The sequence below is a fragment of the Glycine max genome, chromosome 13 (genome assembly GCF_000004515.6).
Source record: "Glycine max cultivar Williams 82 chromosome 13, Glycine_max_v4.0, whole genome shotgun sequence".
Classification (NCBI taxonomy): Eukaryota; Viridiplantae; Streptophyta; class Magnoliopsida; order Fabales; family Fabaceae; genus Glycine; species Glycine max.
The window spans coordinates 14,960,158-14,983,470 of NC_038249.2; the positions used below are offsets into that span (position 1 = coordinate 14,960,158).

Genomic DNA, 23,313 nt, shown 5'->3' on the forward strand with positions numbered 1-23,313 from the left:
TTTCATCTTTATTTTTGCTTGGGGACAAGCAAAGTTCTTAATTTGGGGGATTTTGATAATTGCTAAATATTAGTTGTTTTCCATAATGAAAGTATCCTTTAAAATGATTATTTAGCAGTTATTCATGCTTAATTGTTAAGAATTGATGTTTTTCCTATTCATGGCTTGCAGATATGAAAAGAAGGGATTAAAAACCTAAAAGATGAAGAAAATAGCAAAAATTTAAAAAATGACCAACCCAAGACACGCTCAGCGCGAAAACAAGAACTGGCGCTAAGCAAGGAAGAGGCGTGCTAAACGCGAATACAGACACTCGCACCAAGCGACTAGAGCGCAATTTATCAAAATCATAGGCCAAAATATACAAATATCAAGAGCACAATTTATCAAGCAATTCTCATCAGAACATCAATATTTTATTTATAATAGTAAAGGAAAAATTGCAATTTAATAAACATCCCAAAATAAAACCCTAATTTAATCCTCTAAGGATCCCTACATATGTTCTCACTAACCCCCAATTGTGAATAACTCATCCCTTACCTCTAAGCGGACTCACGTGTCTTCCGACAGCGATAGTGGCATCTCTAGCGGTTCTCTAAGATTCCTCCAGTTTTTCCTTCGACTACTCCGATAGAGTTCACAAACGTGAGAGAGACGGAGAAAGGATTGAAGCCTCCATATGTATTGTCTTCGTGTGATTCCTTTTTCTCTCTCCATGAATATTATCTCGTAAATCCCAATGGTGAAAGTGTGCAGAATTGAATTGCAAACTACATATCAAGATTTCATGAAAATCCAACGGTTAACGAAACCGCGATCGTAGTTTTACTGAGACTATTTTGGATTTCTGCGGGAAAAGAGAAAACTACGATGCGAAGGGTATTTCTCTTAGCTCCGAAATGTCTTTTTGCAATTCACAATGGTGAGAATGCTCGGAATTGGGTTGCGAATATGGTGCTCAAATTTCACGACGATCCAACGGAGTCCGAGATCGTCGTTTTTCTGAGACAGATTTGGTGGGCTGCGGGAAAAAGAAAGAGTTTTTGGGAAAAAGGAAAGGGAAAACGAAATTGAAAAGATGAACAGTCGTAAAAGCTACCGTCTGACCTAACATATCGCTATTTATACCTAAGATACTCACAACCTATTATTTTATTTATTTTTATTATTTTATAAAACAAACTCTATTTTATTTGTTATCAAATGCATAAATAAAATACCTTTTTATTTTCTCTCAAACTATTATTTTAATACACTTATTTCTCTTTATTTATTTAATTACAAAAACCTTATCATAAAACTCTATTTATTTACAAATAACAACTCCTTTCAAATTAGTCTACGAAAAATGGAATGTTACACATAGATAGATTGCATTGTGCCCATGCATCAAAGCAAGCATCTAGAATTAGAACTTCATGCATTTTATCTATTGAATCTTTGCAAAGACATTTGGGAGATAGATAGGTAAGATTGTCATCGTAAGACATCAGGGACAAGTATTCTAATAGATGTGGGTAGAAAAAATTCAGCTAATTGATTTAGAAAAATCTCAATTAATACATCTTAGACAAATAAGGCATATTAGATCCTAATATTCCTTTCTCATTGAATTCTCTATTATTTCTTTTTGTTTTCTATTAATATCTATTATTTAGTTGTTGTTCTTTTAAATTCATCTTTTATACCTCATCTTATCTTTTTCTTTTATAAATTAAAAATTATCCAACACAAGTACAAAACAAAGTCCTAGTGAAAATCGATACTCAAACTTTCGAGTCTTTACTACTTAAATATTTGGTATACTTACCAAACGGTTAACACATACTATATAGTTCAGAAGTCCCATAATTTTAACAGCATAATCCAGAAGCATTGTTAAGCAATATTTTGCACATCCAATTTTAATGTTACACTAGACACTGATGCTACTTATTACCCTTTAGTAACGCCAGCTTCTTGCCATTACAATTTCAAACTCAATTAACATAAAATAGCAAGAGGTACAAGGAAGCATAGAGAGGTCCCATGTAAAATTGGAAGGTAAAAAACAGTGGTGAAATATCATATTGTAAAGTTGAATGTTAAGCATACTTCCTCTGTTCCTCATACTTGCATCTAATTTGTTATATAGATTAAATTTGATTAACACTTTATGAGGATTCGTCAAATTTCCCCAGATACCTCTCCCTTTTTCATCCCTAGAACCTCCCTTAATTGTTTGAAATATATTACATTGATATTCAATACATTACACTCACCCCTTATTACCCAAAAAAAAAACATTATATTATGTATCACTATAAGGGAGTTGCTATATACGTTGAAAAAGCAGGAGGGGTCATATGCAATCTAAAACATCCTCAAGAAATAATAACAGTGTAATTTACTCTATTATATATTAATGTTATCACTTATCGTCAGTCGTCACAATTTAAAACTTAAAACAGCAAGCCTTACAAGGGAGCATAGTGATATAAAAGTGAAAGGTAAGAAAAAGGCAATGCTCAGGTATTATTTCCCAAGTTAAATGTTAAAGAAAGTACATCTTACTAGTTGACTTGTATTTATTGATTGTATATACGAACAAAAAGATTACATTTCATTTAGTTTCAACCAACAAGGCTGAAACAGAAACCCAGAAGAAGATACAGGAAGCAGATATAAAAGAAAAATTTTCCTACACAGAATCAGTTTCCTCTTTACCAACGCTTTCTTCATTCTGCAAGGTAGCTGGAGAATTTGCGGCAGAGTTTTCAGCAGTTACAGCACCAGTACCATCACCATCTTGGTTGCTAAAAAGGGATGAAAACGAAAATGGATTGGAGGTGGAGCTTGCTTTCTGAAGACCCTTTATGGCTCTCATAGCAGCAAGAGTGCTACGATATATGTACACAGTTTCATCCCCAAGAGTTGAGGATGCCTCAGGTAAGGCATTTGTTGCGCTATCTACCGGTGGTCTAGACTGATTTTCTGGAGGGGGAGTAGATTGGATTACTTCTGCTTGCAGGGGAAAGAGCAGCTCTAGATTTTCCTCACATTCATGGACTAACCTTGTGAGAGGTTCAGTCGTGAAAAAAGGTTGACGAAGAACAAGTTGTGTAAAAGGCAGACGCAACAACCCACCAGTTCTTTTATCATACTTCTTCAAAATTTTAACTAGTCCTGTTGAAATGGAAATAGGTTAATGTCTTGAGACTTAACAATTAGCTAACTGAAACCCCATCAGGTGTGAAATATATGAATCATATAATCTTTTTAGGCAATATCAAGAAACCTTACAGAAATGACACTTCCACGACAGCCATACTTTAGATCAAAAGAAAAGATTAGATTAATTAGATGATGTACCTGCAAAGTTTAATGAACTGTAGTTTTTGAGGAGCACCATCTCTCCATGGATGGTGACCAAGTCCTTCCTGATGTCCATCATTTCTTCACTGAATTCACAGTCAGAAGTGTACACTTCACCCTGGCTGCTTTTTTCTTTAAGACACTCAATTCTCTCCTTCAGCTCCTGTTCAAAGTTTCAGGCAAAAATCAGGGAGGAAATAGAGCTATGTTTTGTCACTCAATGGTATTATAATTGAAAGATATTCTCCAGGCATTAGGCAATATACTTTATATCGATCTATTATCCATGCACTTTAACAGTTGGATTCAGTATACAATACATGACTGAAATGTCAATAATTAATTCCCTAGAGTAGGAAAAACAGACAACAATAGCTAGATCCACTCTTGAACATCATCAATCAAATTTTGTGAGTGAGCTATGCCATTGCAGATTCCGTGTCTCACATTAACACTAGGATAAATTTTGCACTAGAAAAGAGGTTTTATCCAGCTTGCAGGGAGAACATATAGAGGAATCTTGTACTAATAACATTATAACTGACTAAATTGAGTAAATTTAGATCTGCTACATTGTAGAAGAAGAATATATCTATTTGTCACATTAATTCCTAACAGTTTTTTATGCCATTTTATTATTCATCATATTAATCAAAACTTGAGAATCAAATTGTTTGTGGAAAAATCACTCTAATTGGTAAGGAGCTGCATAAGACTTTAAAGAGAAAACAGAGAATGAATCTCAATTCTAACCCATCCATGAAGGCACATACTTATCATTTACCGACATCATAAATTAATCACCAAGAGTGCCTTATGATGAATGTCACACCTTGGGCAAAACTTGGAAGCCTAATTACATTCCTTGATGTAGTTTGGACTCCAATGAGTTAGTTAGTTAGCAGCTAGGAGTATGGACTCTTGGTCTCACATAGCTACAAGTTTTATAAATCATCAGATTTGGATAAATTTATCACACATGAAGCATTCCTTTTCAACAGGCAGTTTGAGCTTATACAATGAGCAACAGCCCATATAAGTATACCTTGAAAGTTGTCAGTGCCACAAGAGTGCCTCTCATAAGTCTTAATTGCAAAACCATATCATTTTCATCTACTACTCCCTGTCCCAGCAATTTGAGTTAAATTCAAATCTAACAGACTCAATTTACTAATAGATTGATTCAGCAACTGGATATAGGAACATATTGGATGGCTAGGATAATATCATAATAAAACCTAAAAAATGACAGACTATTGTATTCATGTATAGTAGGATTACAAACAGACAGATGGAAGCTATTGATTCTATTGAACCTTTACCAAGGTTATGCTCATACTAGGTTATTTTGTATATTTCTTAAAAAAACTCAAATAACCCACATGGTACCAGACATCCGTAAGCATGCTGCACAGGAGAACACCCAACAAAACTAATTTCAGAGTTTCATATTAATTTAGTCAGAAACTTCGGAGTTTTTGCAGTGTATCTACCTAAAACTTCATCAAACCAAGACCTTTCTCAATACCCAATTGTGCAAACACGATTTTCTAACTACCAATTACCCATTTTGATTGAAATCAACAAGAGTGGTTTGGGGTCAGTTTGTTTTACATAAAAAAAAACAATTCTCCACACTCTGCACATGTACCCATATAAAATTCATGGTTGAGATTAAGTTACACACATATTCTAATTAGGTTAAACAGTTTAAAAATGAATTCTTTACAACTTTAAAACAAAGGGGCACTTAGTATTCCAACATACCATATACCCATAACAACGCGTGCCTATACATATACCAAATAAAAATTAGGGTTTGATCAAGCCAAGAGCTTTCTCAAATACCCAATTGTGCAAACATAATTTCAAGGTTTTTAGGTACAATTCCGTTTCCTAGATATCAAGGACGGCAATGAAACTGCGACCGCAACCGCAATTTAAAACCTTCGCAATTTACTAGTTATCCATTTGAACAGAAACCAACAAGAACAAAAAAAAAAGTTCAAAGCAAAAAAGAAAAAGTGGGGAAGAACCTGGAAGCGAATAACAAACTCTTCCTCTTTGTCCACATAGAAATCATTGAACTTTTCAAGCTCTTCATTGAGAATCCTCACGAACCAAGCCTGAAGAAGTTGTGGCGAAGAGGGTTGTTGGAGAAGGTGAAGAGGGAGATTGATGGGTATATCAGTGATGGCGGTAGTGATTGAAGGAAGGTTCTGTTTGAGAAGCTTCTTCAATGGTTTGTAGCAAAGGAACTTGTCCCTCCACTCAGGGATGGTGTCTTCCAAATGGGTCTTGAACTCTTTCCCAAATTTCATTGCTGGGGTGAGTGATGAATTGATTGTGATGTTATGATGATCACAGTTGAAAGTTCCACGATTGGATTTGGGTTTGAGTTTGCATATTTATTTAAGAATGTTTTGTGAGTGCGAAGGAATCTATAGAATGTGTTGTTTTCTTTTTTTTTTTTTATGTGAATGTTTAATGGAATCTAACGGTGGAAATGAATTGGTTTTTCTGCCCATAATGATGACACTTAACACGACACCAAGTCCGATGTGGACACAACAGAACAGGGTAACCTAGACGCTAGGTTTGAACGTTTGACGGCCGGTTTAGCGGTTGGACTAAAATATTTTTGTGAATGGAAGTTTCATAAATAAGTTATAGGATAAATGGTTAAATTAGTCTTTGAAATTGTGATTTTATTGTGATTTAAAGTCCTTGAATTTAATGAAATCTTAGGATGTTTTTGAAATTGTAATTCTCTAAATTTAATTATTTAAATTAATATCATTTTGATCACATGAACATATATTTAATCAAACTAGTTTATAAATTTAGTGAAACAAGTTTATAAGCTTCTTAAATGTCTTTCTAAAGACATTTAAATCTTATGTTTTATGTAATTTTGGACTAAAATAAGTGATGAATTACAATTTTAAAGACTTTTTTAATTTTGTTAATTTTAAAAATTAAAGTGACATCAAATCATAATTTCATAGACTCAAAAATATAATGGATGAAAGAAAAGTGTTTTAACTATATTATTAAGAAGATTTTCTTTTTGTGTACATGTTACTAATAATAACATAGGTGTTGTATTTGTAACCTTAGTTAATAATTGTTATTTTCTTTTTCTATTGATCAATGTTATTTATTTATTTATTTTAGTTAGTCCATACATGTTTTTCATAGACGTTTAAATTAGAGTCTAGTCGATTGCTCTATTGGATTGGGTGATAGTAAAAAGAGCAAGGGATTTCCAATGGGGGAAATTATATGCAAAGATTCTTAACGCTCAAGTTAGTTTGAGTCAAAGATAAAGGGTGGCTAAGATTCCGGTTATACCTAAAATGTGGAGTCTTATTACCTTTTATAGGCCCTTTCTAATATAGAATTTAAGTTAAAATAGTGTAATTATCTTCCATATGATGAGATAGTTACATTCTAGTAGGAGAATCAGAGTCTTTGATCAATTATTTCTCGGCGGTTGCTTTGGACACCTAACATTTTTACTGGGACACCCAGCAACTTAGGTGAAAGGACTAAAATACCCTTCACCTATTTAATATAAATAGGAATGGTGACTTGTTTGTACAAGTCATTGCCTTTCGCACATTGTTTCTGCTTCTTCTTAGTCGTCTGGTTCTTCTTCCTCCGCTTCGCACACGTGGTTCTTCTCACGGTCGTTGCTGCTTCCTCTGGTTCTTCTTCTTCTTCCTAGTTCATCTTCTTCTTCTTCATCTTGTATATCCTTCATTTTCTGCTTGTTTTTGTCATGCACTTTGCTTGATTCATTGTTTTGGTTGATTGAATGAATCAATGTGTTGCTTCGTTGTATTTAATCAAAGTATTTGTTTGATGTGTTCTGAATTGGCTTCCAAAAACGCAATTTTTGTGGGAAAAACCCATACGGATCAACAATTCGTATTGATCCATATGGCCCATGTGACACCCTCTACCCCTCACATATATACTAATAAGGAATAAAAAAAATTCAAATATTAATTAAAAGTATTTTTAAAACATTTTTTTTACAAGCCTTTCGAAGAGGAAAAAGGCTCACATTCATTTTCTTTTACACCATATTCAAACTTGTCCAAATAAATAATAAAGTATTCTCGACTCAACAAGGTCGTCTAAGCTTCATACAATTAATATGGAACTTATATCCTAATGTCACATCCTATCAGAGCGTTGTGTTCCCGTGTCCTCTAGCATGAGGTTCTTCATAGTCATCCACCTATTCATCTGCTCCCCCGAATACAAGTTCAAGATCATCACAGGATCAAAACACAACAACACACAAGGAATGAGTTATCACATTCCTAGCTAATAGAGAAAACAAGACAATTAAATATACATATTATATAAATGAGATACCACTTGCTTAAACATAGCTCACGTAACTTCACCACTTCATCATTCAAAATTCACTTTTCAATCATCAATCACATTACACAAGAATCCCACGCTCCGATCAAGATATAATAACACATCAATTAGCAAGCATATGCAACAATTATGCTAAGACTCAATCATATATGCAATGTGGTACCATGTCAGTGAAAAACCATCCTGGGGCGCTTAGGAGTACATAACAAGACACACCACACAATGGGTTTGTCAAGTCACTCTCACTAAGTAAGATCATAGGGAGACCAGTCAGGGTCACGATGTTTTGCGAGAATGCTCCAACCATATAGGATCAGCATAGGCTTAAAGGAGCACTCAAATCCAGTGACCCCCAAGGCCTACACTCCGAAGAGTCCGTCAGGGCCTCTCCCTCCTGATTCAGGTCCAACCCCTAAAATAATTTTTGCATGCAAACACTGCTCATGAATTATACAATACCCACGACCTTACACTCGTGTTTTAAACACGTTCAACACAATTGCGCTACGATTTAACACTGGTTCCTAAATAGGAAACCTACATTTTCTTTTTAACACTGCGCATCAACGCTTTTCTCAAGATAACGCTGGTCGGGTTATTGTACAATTCATAGCTTACAACACAAGTAATTTCACATCAAGTGTTAACTACACACTTATCCACAACTAAAACTCATTCACAATTTCACATCTCATAGTGTCACAATCCACCATCACATGTTTACACGTATCTCACAAATTAACACATGTTCAACTTTACACTTATACTCAATCTCAATAACAATATTATAATCTCAAAGCAACATGTTATTCTACAATTCATCACATACTCACAATTTGAATCATCATTTCATATCCTCAATATAACAATTTATATAAAAGACTATCACAACATGGGGACTAAAACCCCTCAAATAATATTACACAATTATATCAAAATCATAGGTCGAAATATACAAATATCAAGAGCACAATTTATCAAGCAATTTTCATTAGGACATCAATATTTTATTTATAATCATAAAGGAAAAATTGCAATTTAACAAACATCCCAAAATAAAACCCAAATTTAATCCTCTAAGGATCCCTACACATGTTCTCACTAATCCCCAACTGTGAATAACTCATCCCTTACCTCTGAGCGGAGTCACGTGTCTTCAGCCAGCGATAGTAACATCTCTAGCGGTTACCTGAGATTCCTTCAGTTATTCCTCCGATTGCTCCGATAGAGTTCCCAAACGTCAGAGAGACGGAGAAGAGATTTAAACCTCCACTTGTACTGTCTTCATGCGATTTCTTTTTCTCCTTCACGAATATTATTTCAAAAATCCCAACGGTGGAATTGTGAAAAATTGAATTTCTAACAACATATCCAAATTGCATGAAAATGCAACGGTTAACGAAACCGAGATCATAGTTTTACCGAGACAGTTTTGGGTTTCTGCGGGAAATTAAAATGCTACAATGCGAAGGGTTTTCCTCTAAGGTCAGATATGATTTTGAAATTCCCAACGGTGGGTTTGTTCGGAGTGTAGGCTCTGCTCCATGGCCATCACGGTTAAGCACCCTCAACAAGGAACCGGAAATGGTTCTTGCGACTCTGCCTGGTAAGAATGTTTACATCAGAGACTGAAATTTGTGTCAAAATATTTGTATCATTCACACGAACATATACATGATACGTTTATTCACACATGTGACATGTATGTGTCAAACTTTGCCCTGAAGCGGAGTAAATGTAGGCTTTGTACCCAACAATGCAACACAAAAGGTTTTTGAATCATGAAAAGTGTGCAATGTTCAAGATATTCTTTCTTTCTTATTATACTCTTTTTTTTTGTGTGAAAAACCTAAATTGACTGTCTCTTTCTAAAAGATGTGATAATTCATGCAACTTCATCCTATCTTTTGCATATCTCTTCGAAGACTCCCTTAGAGTGTATGTTTTGTTTGATTTAATCACTTGACAATTTTGGATGACAACAGTGGAGTCATTTGACATTTAATCAATTAACTGAAATATTGATCCTAGGGTTCGTCCCTTTGCTTTTGTTTAAAAACTTCGATTATTTTGCACAGCAAGGAAATATAAGGCTTTGGGACCGACCGCATGCACCATTGAAGGATGGAAATGGATTGTTAGACTTTGGTATATGACAAGTGAAACTTTCCTCCCTTCCCTTGTCAAGGACCTGCCTGTAAGTATTATTAGGCCACTAGGATTAAGGTTTGTGAATAAATCCTTCAGGTATCTGAATTTGATAAGGTCTTCAATCTTGTCTTTTAAAACACTACATTCCTCAGTGCAGTTTCCTCGTTTGCAATGGTATCAACGATGTTGGGAAAAGTCGGCCTAGGGTGGGGTGTTTTCCCTTTTTGGCATAACGAGGATCTTGTTGGCCAGAGCTTGATCCAGGATCTGAGATTTACTTACGATGAGATGGGGTATAATGAGCGTAGTGAGGTTCTCGAGGTTGTCAATCCCATCGCCTGTTGTCTCTTTCCCTACCGATGTTTGGCTTGTCGGCTTTCTTTTTGGTTGAGGTAGCCTCAGTTCGTGCCTGGTTCTTGTACTTAGCCAATTCCTCCATTTGCATGTACTTGGATGCTCTCCTAAGCAGCTCATCCATGTTAGACGTAGACTTTTTGCATAGACTGTTCACAAAAGGACCTAGCCCGAGTGTCATTATGAGGTGGTGCATGGAAACTGTCGAATCCAAGTTTCGGATATTCAATGCAATTTTTCCAAAATGTTCCTTGAACGTTCGAAGTGACTCTCTCTTGTACTGTCAAATATTGACCAAAGCTATTAATGCCAGATGAAGAGGTCGGTTGGTTTTAAATTGCATTCCAAATCGAGTCGCCAACATATCAAAGGAGTCAACTTTATTGGGAGGGAGATGGGTGAACCATTGGAGGGCTTGGCCCTTCAGGGAGGTGTGAAATAGTCAACATAATACAACATCATTTGTAGTGTACAAGTTGACTTGCGTGATGTATACATCAAGGTGTTTGTCTGGGTCAGTAGTGCCATCGTACTTTTCAATGTTAAGGTTCTTCCAATTGGAAGGGAGAGTGGCTTCCATGATGCTGAATATGAAATGATTTTTGAACTATTGTAATTGTCTTCCCAACATATTCACAGGCTGTGGGTGTGGTCTTGTTGCACACAAGCTTTGGTGGCCTTTGAAATTTGACACGCCGTCAACTTTGCCTTTGCTCCCACAAGTGGGTCACCTTTAGGTTTCAGTTGTGGTTGGCCTCTCACAGTTGTGAGTTCTCCTGCCGAAGGGTGATGATTTCTTCAATATGATGCCAATGCATTTCTGACACTTTGGCCTAGAGTATCCTGACCATGGAGGATAAATTAGTCTGATCCTCAACATATGGTTCCTCACGTTGATTTCTAGGTAGATTTGTCGTTGTCGTGTTGATTCTCGCACGCATGATTGCCATAACTCTTGGAGTAGTGGAATATATTACTCAATCCCACGATGTGCAGCACCAAAATATTTTTGTCAAATGATGATTGAATTATATCTCTTCTATCGAGGGGCTGTTACACTTGTCCTTTTCTCTTATCTGATTCGAATAAGGTAGCCAAACAAAGGGGGAGATACCTGTAAAAGGCACTCCGACGCCCAATCAGGATTCAATTGAGAACAATATGTACAATTAGTCAAGAGTACACATAATGCTTAAGAGTTTAACAATGTTTTTACCAAGGAGATTTTTCTCTTTTTATATAAACCTTCGTGGGCTTTAGAATCTGGACCTTCATGCAAGAATTACCATCTAGGTGATTCTTTCATAAATGAGGTTTACTAGGTAGACTAAATCTTTCCTTTTTCTTAACTAAGTTGTCCTACTTTATCAAGGGTTTAATTATCTTGTCGGCGGGGTGGTTGAGGTTCTCTTATTATCGAATAGGTATTCAATGAAATCGAATAGGAACTATTAACCTTATCGAATACCTATCTAGTATATAAAGGTTAAAAAATCACGATTCAAATGATGAATCACATAGCTAACTAATTTTTGAAGAATTTTTTTACGTTAGCTTTGCTGGTTCGTATGAAATTAGACATGACAATGGGGCGGGTCAGGTACGGGTATTGTCTCCTCAATCCCTTACCCCGACTCCTCAATATATCCTCATACCCGTACCCGATACCCGACGGGTTTGAGTTTATTGTCCCATCCCCGTACCCATCGGGTATCCCCAACCCCGTTCCACACACCATTTAGAAAAATATTTTTTTTATAAAAAAATATTAAAAATTTGATTTTAGAAAAAAAATAAATTGATTGTTAAACATTTATTTTTAACTACTTATATATCAATAAATTTATTATAACGCGTGTGTCTACATAAATAGTTAAGAAAATAATATTAAATTATGTAAAAATTTTAAAATAAAATTAACTAGTAATAAAAATTATATGTCTTTTGATTAAATTATACAAAAATTCTAAAGATTTTAAGTGACGGGGCGGGTTCGGGTTCGAGGTCGGGACGAGTCTAGTAATCCCATACCCATACCCGACTTTTAGTTATCGAGGAAAACCTGAACCCGAACCCGAACCCATACCCGATCAACTCGAGTATTATTCATCAAAGTCGAGACGGATTCGAACGGATAACCACAAATATGAATTTTCTTGCCATGTCTATATGAAATGTTGTATAATATGTTCAATAAATCAAGTATGGGAAAATAATTAATCACGTTCTCAAATGCTGCCTTATTCTGATGAGAGCGAGGGTCCTCTGCAGGTACAATATACTTCATGGTGCTGTTATGATATCCGACATTATGATTCAAAAGTACATAGATCAAAGCGTACAAAAGTAGGTCACAATGCAATACAAACAAAAATGAATTATTGTAGTGTTTTTTACAAAAATGATTTATTGAAGCTTCTTATTTATTTAACAAAAATTTCTTTTTCTTTTTATTAGCGAGAAAAGTAGAGGAAAAAAAAACATAAGAGTAATAAATAATAAGATATAATATAATAAGGAAAAGAAAAATAAATAATAACTATTTACCGAAAGTGAAATTTTTTTATTAAATCTTAAGTGTTTAGTAAAATAATATATTGAAATAGAAAAAAAATATAAAACTACATAAAGAATAAAAATAATAAAACTTTGTTTTAAATAGAAAAAATAAAAAAGAAAATATAATAAATATTAAAAAAATATAATATTTTAAAAAATACTATTTCGTTTCAAAAAATAATAAAAATTATTAAAATTTTCATTTACTAAATAATTAAGTAAATTTTTTAATCAATAAAAAAATTAAAAATTAATTTAAATATCTTATCAAATATTTGTAGTATTATATGAAAATACACATCTATCTAATTTTTTTTCTTTCTTTCTCCGACGCATCATCCCTTATCATAATTTTAGCGTGGCGCGCCATCAGTCAGTGTCCTCCCAAGCACGTGCTTAAACACTTTAATTTGTCGTTTAAGTGAATTTTTTTTAAGAAGAATATGTGAAAAGAGTTGTGATTAATTTTTATTAGAGATTATGATAATAAATAATATGAGTATTTTTTGATATAATTTATTTTATATTTAAAATAAAATTAAATTTAAATCTAATTAAAAAATATAAATCATTATGATTTGTCTCAAAATTATTTTTGGTAAGCGGTAGGTAGGGAATTTTTATATAATTTATTTGACACAGCACTGAAATGAGTAACGAGAAAAGTATGGCAAACATTCTCCTAAATCCATGGCAACCCTTCTTGTCCAGCACCAGTTTCAAGCCACCGAAGAAGGACAAGATGAGTGATCATGGTCGTGCAAAGGCAGCATCTGGTTCAAGGAATCGTTTGGAATCCAAGAATATTGTCAATAGAACTTCCTCCTTTAATTACAGAAGCAGCTCTGCTGTTCCCCTTCATGAGTTGCCATGGGTATAGAGTGTGTCTCCCACTTTTTTTAATGCTTCATCTAAATGTTCTGCTGCTGCATGCACTGTACTGTTTATGCTTAAATTACATGTTTGGATTTTATTTAAAGAATTAAAAGTATTTTTATTCTCCAAGCAACAATTTCTTTCTTGTTTTGCGCATTGAATTCGACATTGTATTTTAAAATTCGCATTAGTACGTACTTAGCTTTTCTAATAACCACATAGTTAAATTCTTCGCCCAAAGCAAGCAAATCCATTTTAGCTCACTCATTAGCTAGGACTTCTAGAATTATGCTACCTTTCATGATTTTTAGATATATCAGAGGTACTTGTATTGCTGAGCAGTATTTGATTGAAGTGATTATGTAAGTTTCTCCGTTTGTTTTTTTTTTTTTTAAAGGAAGCTTTTCTAATAACTTTTATTCTTAATTACATTTTGTTTTTGTCAGGCTTCCTTTGATCAATATATAGAGGACAAGGGAAGAGTAATCCGATCTATATTTCCAGAAAAATCAGCAAGTCAGCTCCTCAACAGGGTAACTTCATTTGCATATACTGACGATGTTGCTTAATGCATATCTTGATGAGTTTTGAAAACGAGAAGTTCATTTTTCTGGAAAGACCAAATGGTAATTAGTTTTTGGGTTAAATATGGTTTTATCCTGGTTATATATTTTAGTTTAATCTCTATAAATATTTTATTCATTTTTAGCTTTTATATTTAATGAAATGGTATGATTTTAAATTTTTAATAAGGAGTAAAAGCACGTGTAATATGGAAGAGTAAAATCATATTAAATGTAGATGTTAAAAATAAATAAAAATCATAATGAGACTAATTTTAAAAAAATGTGTTATTCTTTTAACTAATAAATATTTGGTTGAATTCAATTTTAATCTTCATTTAATTTCTGATCTGCGATTCTAAGACCTCTCTAATTTTTTATGTAATTTTAGTCTCAAATTTTGAAAAAAAAAATGTAATTTTGGTCTAATTTTGAATTGTGTTTATATTTTATTTATTTTATATTTTTATGCAATGAACTCTAGAAAAATATATTCATATAATAAAAAAATAAATTTATTAGTTTAAATATAAACAATAAAAGAAATCAACGTATACAAACTAGAGAATGGAACAAAGTTACATATTTTTATTTTTAAAGACTAAAATTGTGGGGGAAAAAAGGTAGATCATGAATAAGTTTGATTGTTAAAATTATAATGTTAGACATGACATGAAGAGCAAGACACACGACAAAAACATAAATTACATTATAATTTTTTATCTTTTATAATAGACAATACAAATAAAATAATATAAAATTTACTAAAATACCTAATATTAATTGTCTTAATATAATTAGTTATTTACTAAAAAAATTATGTTGGTTAGTTACTATTTTTTTTGTTATTAAAAATATATAAATAATAATATAAAAAAGTTATCTCATGATTTCCCAATTAATAAAAATGAGAAATTTTATCATGTTCTCATTTGTTTGATATGTACTATCTTTTAATTTTTTTCAAATCAAAGGTGAAACAAAAATATTTATTCTTTTCAATACCATAATTATTAACAAATTAAACGAATCTCAAAATTACGGATGAGGAACTAAAATTACAATTTAGGAAAAATATTTAAACCTTAATTTTTTTTAATCAAATGTACGTAAATTGAAAGAATATCCTTCTTAGTTTATTAATACTACCAATTTAAAGCAATATATATACACTATATTTGGAAAGAATATCATGTTTAGTTCCAATGTCTTTTTGGTATAGTTTTTATTATTATTTTAGTACAGATTCCTTCCATTGTTTGGAATCATTTAAAAAGGAAAGGACAAAAAATTTAGAACCCACCAATAATTTCAGTCCTTTCAAATTGGAAGGAAAGTTATTTTTATAAGGAAAAGACTAAATCATTCTTATATATATTTGTACAATTCACACAATTATCTTAATTGTACCTTTTATCTCTAATTTTTTTTACTACTTCTCTTTTATCTCAACTTATTTCCACTCCTAGATGTCTATCTACCAAACAACGGGAGCGGATTTCCTGATCTGAAAAAAAAGACCATGTGCACATTTATAACTCACCAAAAAAAGACCATGTGCATATTTATAACTCACCGTTAACTTTTAAAATTTTCCATTTTATAATAAAAATAATTATATAAATGAAAGGTTAGCTACCAATAATAGTTTACTAGTGATTTATCCAAATTTAAATCCTAATCTTTTAATAAAATTATTTCATACTAATATCATAATAAAAATAAATCGTAAAACTAGCTAACATCCATGTGGTAATGTCACGGAGAGAGTCCTTTCCCACCAAACCACCAATTGCGATTGGGTCTCTCGCAAGTTTATTGAAAATTATTCCCAATTTTTTTTTTTTATGATCACAAGTAAAAGCAGAATATTATTTCTAAACCTTGACGACCAAATATTTGTCAATGGTTAGGAGCTCAATCCTTACCTTCATTCTTTTAATTGTTTTTAACATAATTTTAACGTAGGATTCAGCTTGAGTTGTGATTACCTTTTTTTCCAAAATCCCATGCATGAGCCATGTAAGAAATGATTAATTATCAATGTAAATGTTATTTAATACCAAAAAAATATAAATGTTATTTGTTTATATAAAAAATATATTTTAATTCACTTGAATGTATTCATGTTGGACTTATGCATGCAGGAAGAGTGGAGAGTTAAGATGACTCCCATCCAAGTCTTGTTCTTAACATGTCAACCAGTAGCTCACATTACAGCTAAATGTATATCTGAAGCAGATGATTACCCACCCGAGATTCCTGGTCATATCACCAAATTCTTCGAGATTCAAATTGTAAGTATTACACTGTAAGTTTAATTACATTTTTAGTCCCTCTCATGCTATAATTTTACAATTTTAGTTGCTAGATATTCAAATTGAGTAAATTAAGTTTCTCAAGTATTGTAATTTTAGTTTATTTGTAAGTTTTTTGTTAAATATTTAATAAACTTTCCTCACATGACTTTGGACCATGACATGTTCACCAACATATTGTGCAACATATGCTAATATGATTTAATTACACTTTTATTTCCTTGAGTATCACAATCAAGAGAAATCAAAAGTAAAAATTAAGTCATTTCAAGATACATGTTAAATAATATGTCATTTGTCACATCATTATATATTAAGCAACATGTCAACAAAATTTAAATATTTAATGAAAGATTGACAAAGAGACCAAAGTCTCACAATATTGATACCCAATAAACCTATAGTGCAATTAAGTATACTGTCACTACTACAAATAAGACCTTTAGTGACGGTTTCATTGGGTCTTTCATGATAGTTTTTAACCGTCATGGAATCCATGATCGTTGAATATGGATTGTTGTTTACAACGGTTTTAAAATTATCATAAAATTTGTTGCATTTTTACTAACAAGAAAAAAAAACCTTTTTACATGTAGTTTTATGATAATTTTTTGAAAAAACCATCACAAAATTTAATATTTCTAGAAAACCATCATAGAAAGCTCAATATCAGTGAGAGTTTTTCACAAAATCATCATAAAAATGGATGATTTCCAGAAAATCATCATAGAAAGCTTAACATCAATGACAGTTTTCCACAAAGGACAAAGCAACATATCAAATTAGGAAGCCTTGAATGCATAAAACTTGAAATGCAAAGGACAAAGCAACATATCAAATTAGAGCTAACAATAGCATCTATAATCTATGATCAGAATGAGTATTCATCAGCACCTTAAAATAATTAATGAACTCGCTTGGAACACCCTTAACATCAGAATCCATAACCTAGTACAATCACATTGTTGTGAACTAGTGATCATTGTATAGAGGAAATCTAATATCTTATGAAATGGACTTTTGAATATGGGTAGTATAATAAAAAAAAGCAAATAGTCTCAATTTTACCTCAAGAAGTTCACAAGATAATATGAAGGTAATATTTATTTAAGTTCATTTATAACTAGTAACAATTGAACTTTAAAAACAGTAAAAAAATTTACAGCCAAATCAAAGATATTTTATTTAGTACTAATCTAACAAAAATATCTTGAAATAAAATGAGTTGAAGATTAGCAATACAACAAAAGTGTTATTGAATTAAGTTTTTCAATCCTCAAAATTATACTTATTTACATTTATTTTCCTTAAGCTTGTGCATTGTCAATTCAAATAGGCATTCAAAATGAAGGAATTAATAACCCGCCTCCCCTCCCACACCTTGCTCCTAGAGAATATGACCAACAAACATAAATGACGTTAACAAGGAATGAATATGAATTAAACACAAGTGTGCAATGATTGTTAAGAATTGATTTGGAAATGATTTTGAATTGAAGTATTTCCTTAGAAGCTCAGTTAAATATTCAATCACATCAAGTAAACGAAGGTAGATTTTTTTTTTTTTTTTATCAAAAAAAGATATATTAAGAAAGAAGGTAAAGGGTACCTTGTATTATACTTATAGCTATTATCGTATAACAAGTATCCCCCTTCGCCAAAGCCCCCAAACCCAAAATCAATGCCGCAATTGAAGCCCTAAACACCCTCAAGCTCGAAAAAAACCTCTATTGAGCGCTCCTTCCTTGGCAGCTCCGACACCCACGAGGCCTTCTGTCAATCTGTGGTGAACACCCTTGAATGCTGCCTTTTCTACATCCCCTATTTCAAGATCTACAACGATGTCACTGGCCTCTTTGGCTATGGTCCTCCCGGCTGCTCCGTCAAGTCCAACGTCCTCTCCTTGGGTGTGGCAACGACGGTGCGTGACATATATGGCCTCATCAAAACCCCGAAATGCAAATCTGGTTGGCCAAGGTGAATCCCGATGGAGTCAACGCCCTCGCGTAGCATTAGTGCCCTCACTCTCCCATTGTTACACTCTCTAGTTTAGATGGCTTTTTCAACCCTAGATCTGGTTGGCCAAGGTGGGGACGAGGGCTTCAACGATGACGCCAGGATGGAAGGAGAAAAAGGGCACAAAAGATAGGTTTTAGAGAGTGAGAGAGCGAGAATAATGAAACATTTGATTTTTATTGATTTCAAATGACGGTTTTTAAAAAATTATCATGGAACACTTGATTTCTATGACGATTTTTTAAAAACCATCATTGAACATTTGTTTTATAAAACTATTGTTAAAAAGTTTTAATTATTTACATAAATGCCACCACATTTTGGACGATGACGATTTTGGAAGAATCGTCTTAAAATCAACATTGTTGAAGATCATATTTGTAGTAGTGTGTACAATTTATAAATGAATAAATAATCTATATATGCACTATTATTGTTAGATGCTTATATTGTTATCCCATCCCAAATCACTATAATGCTAATTTGTAAAGTTTTACAATAGTTACTTTAAATTAAAATCTTACCATATGATGATTTCTTATTAGTTGAAAGTATTAAATGTGTATAAAAATTAAACTAAATTACAAATCCATGAAATGTTAAGGTATAGTTAATTTAGATTGACTAATTAAACTTCATACGTCAAATTCTAGACATGTGATCAGTACTTATCTTTTACAGACAAAGTGTGAGTTCCCAGATCTCAATCCTGATTACATGCCACCAAATTTCAGCATCAATGGAAAAGGAGCCTTGTATCTGGAAAGACAAGGAAGGCATATTTGGATGAAGAATCTTCTAGACATTACTTTAAACATTACTTTTCCTCCATTGCTCTCATGGGTTCCTGAATACGTGTTGCAAAACATTGTACAATCGGTTAGAGTCACACTCTTTTATATGCTATTATACTTTGCTAGTAATGTGCCTTCACCTCAATATGATTATTAGGAGTGTATGTGGCCTAGGTTGGATTGACTTTTGTGTATTTTATAATTCAATCCAATTAAACTTAATTGGTTTGAATTTGATTGAATTTACTCTCTTTATTTTTGCCAACCCAATTCAATCCAATCCAATTAAAAACTTGGATTACTGGGTTGAGTCATTAAAAAACTGTCACAGTAAGTCTTACAAAAATTATAAAAAAAAATCATCAAACTCAAAAAATAGTAAGATATTTTATTTGACAGAAAATGAGAAAAGTATTATTATTCATGTGATAAACAATAATCATAAACATAACATTATTTTACAACTCAAAATATTTATGTTATAAAACATAATATTATGTTAGATTGGATTGGGTTGGAAACTCCCATGAAACTCCAACCGTCCCTCAATTCAATTATAATCGATTTCATTATATTAAGACCAATCCAATCACTCATTCCAATCCAAAAAAAAAAAATCTAATTGGACTTGATCGTAGGAATTGGTGGATGGGGTGTGATCCACTTACACCCTAATGATTATAGACTCATTTGTTTTTATTTTTGAAAAATTAGACTAGATTTGTGATGCAAAGGTTGGTTGTTCACAGGTCCTCGAAAATTACGCGGAGGATATCAATAATGGATTTGCTGTTGGACTGTTAGCAGATTATAACTCGTTCAAGAGGAACAAGGCCAGATATTCGGTGTAATTTTGCTTGTAGATATCCATTATTCATGCATGAATCAATTTGCGGATTCTAAATTTCATAAGGTAATTCCTATGTTCTCCCATCAAAAGCAAACTCAAATATGGCATCTTTATTTGGTTCGTGATTTTGGCTTCTATCCTAGTGTGACCTCGCCATCATCGCCAATGGCTTCACATGCTTGAGGCTCCTCAATTAATTTGCATATTTGTAATTTATAAAGGTCTATTTGTCTTATTTCTTCTTGTGTTTCTCTTATTTGGATTTCAAATATTGACTTTCTGAACTCCGATTGTGATTGACGGTACATTCTACTAATCGAAAACTAAGTGCTGATTTATTGTGACTGTCGATACATTATAATAACCTTCACTAATTTAATGTTATGTTTCCTACTTGCACTAAAGTATAGAAGAAATTTGGTTGGCGATTTGATTTAAATTATACTTTTAGGAACGGTGGGTGCTGGTTACTATTAATTGCACACAGGTTTGTCGGCTATTTGAAGGAAGTTGTGCTGTGATTTAATAAACTTTACATTTGAATGCAATTGATGAGAGTGTGGTAAATTTTCCAAACTTCTGTGACAAATTATGACCATTGGTGTTTGGTCAAATGTTAACCAATGTGCTTATGCATGTGAGTGTCAAAAAAATTGCATGAGCAAAAATGGGGATGTAAATAGCAATTGCTTAACTTTTATGACAGCTTATGACCTTTAGTCCAATACCATTTCAGTCCAATCTTGGGTTAGGTTGGGCTCAGTCCGTTCCATTATTTATTTATTTATTTATTTTTATATTCTAGCAAAGTTTTAAGTTGTTAGGGCTTAATCCCCTACAGTCACTGCTTTTCTATTAAGATCCTCTGCAATTTTGTAAGGAACTGCACTACTCTAGCCTTTGATTTAATTTATTAAATGGTAATTTTATCTTTTAAATTTTAATTTAATAAATTTGAAGGGTAAGATTTACAACTGCACATCCTGCAGTTCATTTTGAAACGTTGCAGAGGATCCTATCCCTGCATGTTTTGTTTTGTCCGTGGGTCTAATTGTTTGTACTAGGGTCTTGTTTCTAGTTAGGAATTTCTTTTTACACCGCATTTGTTTCTTTGTTGCCCTTCTACATTTTTGTATCTTTTCTGAAAAAAAGTCTCTTCCCCAAAACTAATTTCTAAAAGGTTATTTTGAGAAATTTGCAGATGCTCCAGAATTTAATTTTTGAAATGTATCAAATACATTCTAGAAATTTAATTTTGGGACATCTACATTCCTAGAAAATGAGGAAAACAAAGAAAGAGAATGAGGCAAGGATGGAGACAAGGTGAGAAAAGCCATCTTTAAACAAATTCTCAATCATTCGGCGGATAAGATAGCAATATTTTCATTTTTTTTTTACAAATATTATCCTTGAGGAAAACAAGTTTCCATTGTGTCATACGGGTGTTACTCCGCAATACACAATTAAAACATGTGTTTTGTTTTTTTTTAAGAATTTAACACGGAAATGTGATGTTACCTAATAATATAAAATGGAATCACATTTTCATTTTGTTATTTTTGTAAAAATTAACTGAAAAAAAATATATTTTTATTGTAATTTTCAAAGGAAACACATAACAAAAATTTATTTTTATTATGTATTTAATTATATATACAAGTTACCTATTTAAAAAAAATTATTTTAACTGAAAATAAATTAATTATGATATATGTTACATTCTTAATATCAAATTAATTAGAATACAAAACAAAAACTAGTTTTCATTTAATTCTTATAATTCCACAATACAAAACAGGAAAAAAAAAAAACTAGTTTCTGTTTTGCATTGGGAACGCACACCCCAGTTGCAAAATAAAAATACATTTCTCTTTTTTCCTGTGAAGAAAAGAAACATAATTCCAAAGAGGATATTTTTGTCTAAAAAATTAAACTAAACCAAGTGATATCACAAATCCCTAAATAGTTTTTAGGTTAAGTTTTTAAATCTAATCAAAACTTTTTATTGGGCTACCTCTTTGGACCGGACGCATTTTAACAAGTGATACACATATGAATATGCTTGATTTTTTAATTTTGAGAAAATAGTCTATAGTTGATCAGGTAAATAAGGGACTTGAATCCTACACTTCCCTTATTGAATTCTGCACCTCTAATTATTCAGTCAAAAAATTATTATACTCTTAATGAAATTTTCACATCACATCTCCCAACCCTAACACCTTCCTTCTCCCTTCAATTCTAACACCTCCCATGATGGCATCTCCTTCAACAGCCACCCCCCACGATGACCATCACACGCGACGACATCTCCTCTTGCTCCCTCATTCTTGTTTCTCTTCCCGAGAATGTAAGTGGACTTCTCTAACCAAATTTAATTAACTGCAAAATAGCTTTCAGAATGACAATTCCATAAGCAATAAAAAAAATAATTCTAGAATGATCTTTTCCTAAGCAAAAAAAGCTTCCAGAACAGTTGTTTTGGAAGTATTTTTGCTTACAGAAAGACGATTCTAGAAGACATTTTTTAAAATCTGAAACAACCTTTCCAAAAGTGTATTTTATATATTTTGAAAAAGGGGTTCTAGAAATCAGTATTGAGCTTATGAAAAACTCATTCTGAAACCAAAAACTACAATCTATAGTAGTTTCTATAGTAGTTTTTTCAGAAGTGTATTTTACAACTTCCGGAAAGGCCATTCCAGACAGTACTATTTTGACTTATGGAAGGATCACGCCAGAAGCAAAAATAACAATTCAGAATAGTCTTTCTAGAAGTATAATTTGTATCTTTCAAAATGGTCGTTTCATATAGCACATGCTTACGAAAATGGTGTTTGGTAACAATTATCCTTCCAAAAGGATCATTTTGCAAGAGTATTTATACCCTTACGAAATGCCTGTTCCAGAAACAGGTTCAAAAGGTGAATGTGAATACGTTAAAACGTACTTGCAGAGTGGATAAAGACTTCTACAACGTTGAGTTCAACTTGCTTTGTACCTTCAATGAGTGTGGGAAGAAGAGTTGGAGAAGAGAATAACTGGAAAGGGGGTCTAGACTTGCGTTGTGGGAA

General features: G+C 32.6%; 2 protein-coding genes across 4 annotated transcripts; one reads left to right on the top strand and one right to left on the bottom strand.

Annotated features, from left to right (window-relative positions):
• Positions 1 to 2,493: 2,493 nt before the first annotated feature.
• On the bottom strand, positions 2,494 to 5,852 carry SPX6 (SPX domain-containing 6). 2 transcript variants are annotated; one of them, XM_014765189.3, is made up of 4 exons: positions 5,394 to 5,852; positions 4,403 to 4,480; positions 3,355 to 3,520; positions 2,494 to 3,168 (listed from the first exon to the last, which is right to left on the bottom strand). In XM_014765189.3, exons 1-4 carry the CDS (start codon positions 5,676 to 5,678, stop codon positions 2,684 to 2,686), a joined length of 1,014 nt encoding a protein of 337 aa, XP_014620675.1. In that variant the 5' UTR covers positions 5,679 to 5,852; the 3' UTR covers positions 2,494 to 2,683. The 2 variants fall into 2 exon arrangements, with proteins under 2 accessions (XP_014620675.1, NP_001241021.1); NM_001254092.3 differs by lacking the exon at positions 4,403 to 4,480 and having other exon boundaries at positions 5,394 to 5,789.
• Positions 5,853 to 13,481: 7,629 nt separating this feature from the next.
• On the top strand, positions 13,482 to 20,618 carry LOC102667583 (uncharacterized). Of its 2 annotated transcripts, XM_006595182.3 has the most exons (5): positions 13,482 to 13,696; positions 14,145 to 14,231; positions 16,409 to 16,558; positions 19,277 to 19,474; positions 20,139 to 20,615. In XM_006595182.3, the coding sequence occupies exons 1-5, from the start codon at positions 13,490 to 13,492 to the stop codon at positions 20,238 to 20,240; spliced, it is 744 nt and encodes a 247-aa protein (XP_006595245.2). In that variant the 5' UTR covers positions 13,482 to 13,489; the 3' UTR covers positions 20,241 to 20,615. The 2 variants fall into 2 exon arrangements, with proteins under 2 accessions (XP_006595245.2, XP_014621022.2); XM_014765536.3 differs by lacking the exon at positions 19,277 to 19,474 and having other exon boundaries at positions 13,489 to 13,696; positions 20,139 to 20,618.
• Positions 20,619 to 23,313: the final 2,695 nt, after the last annotated feature.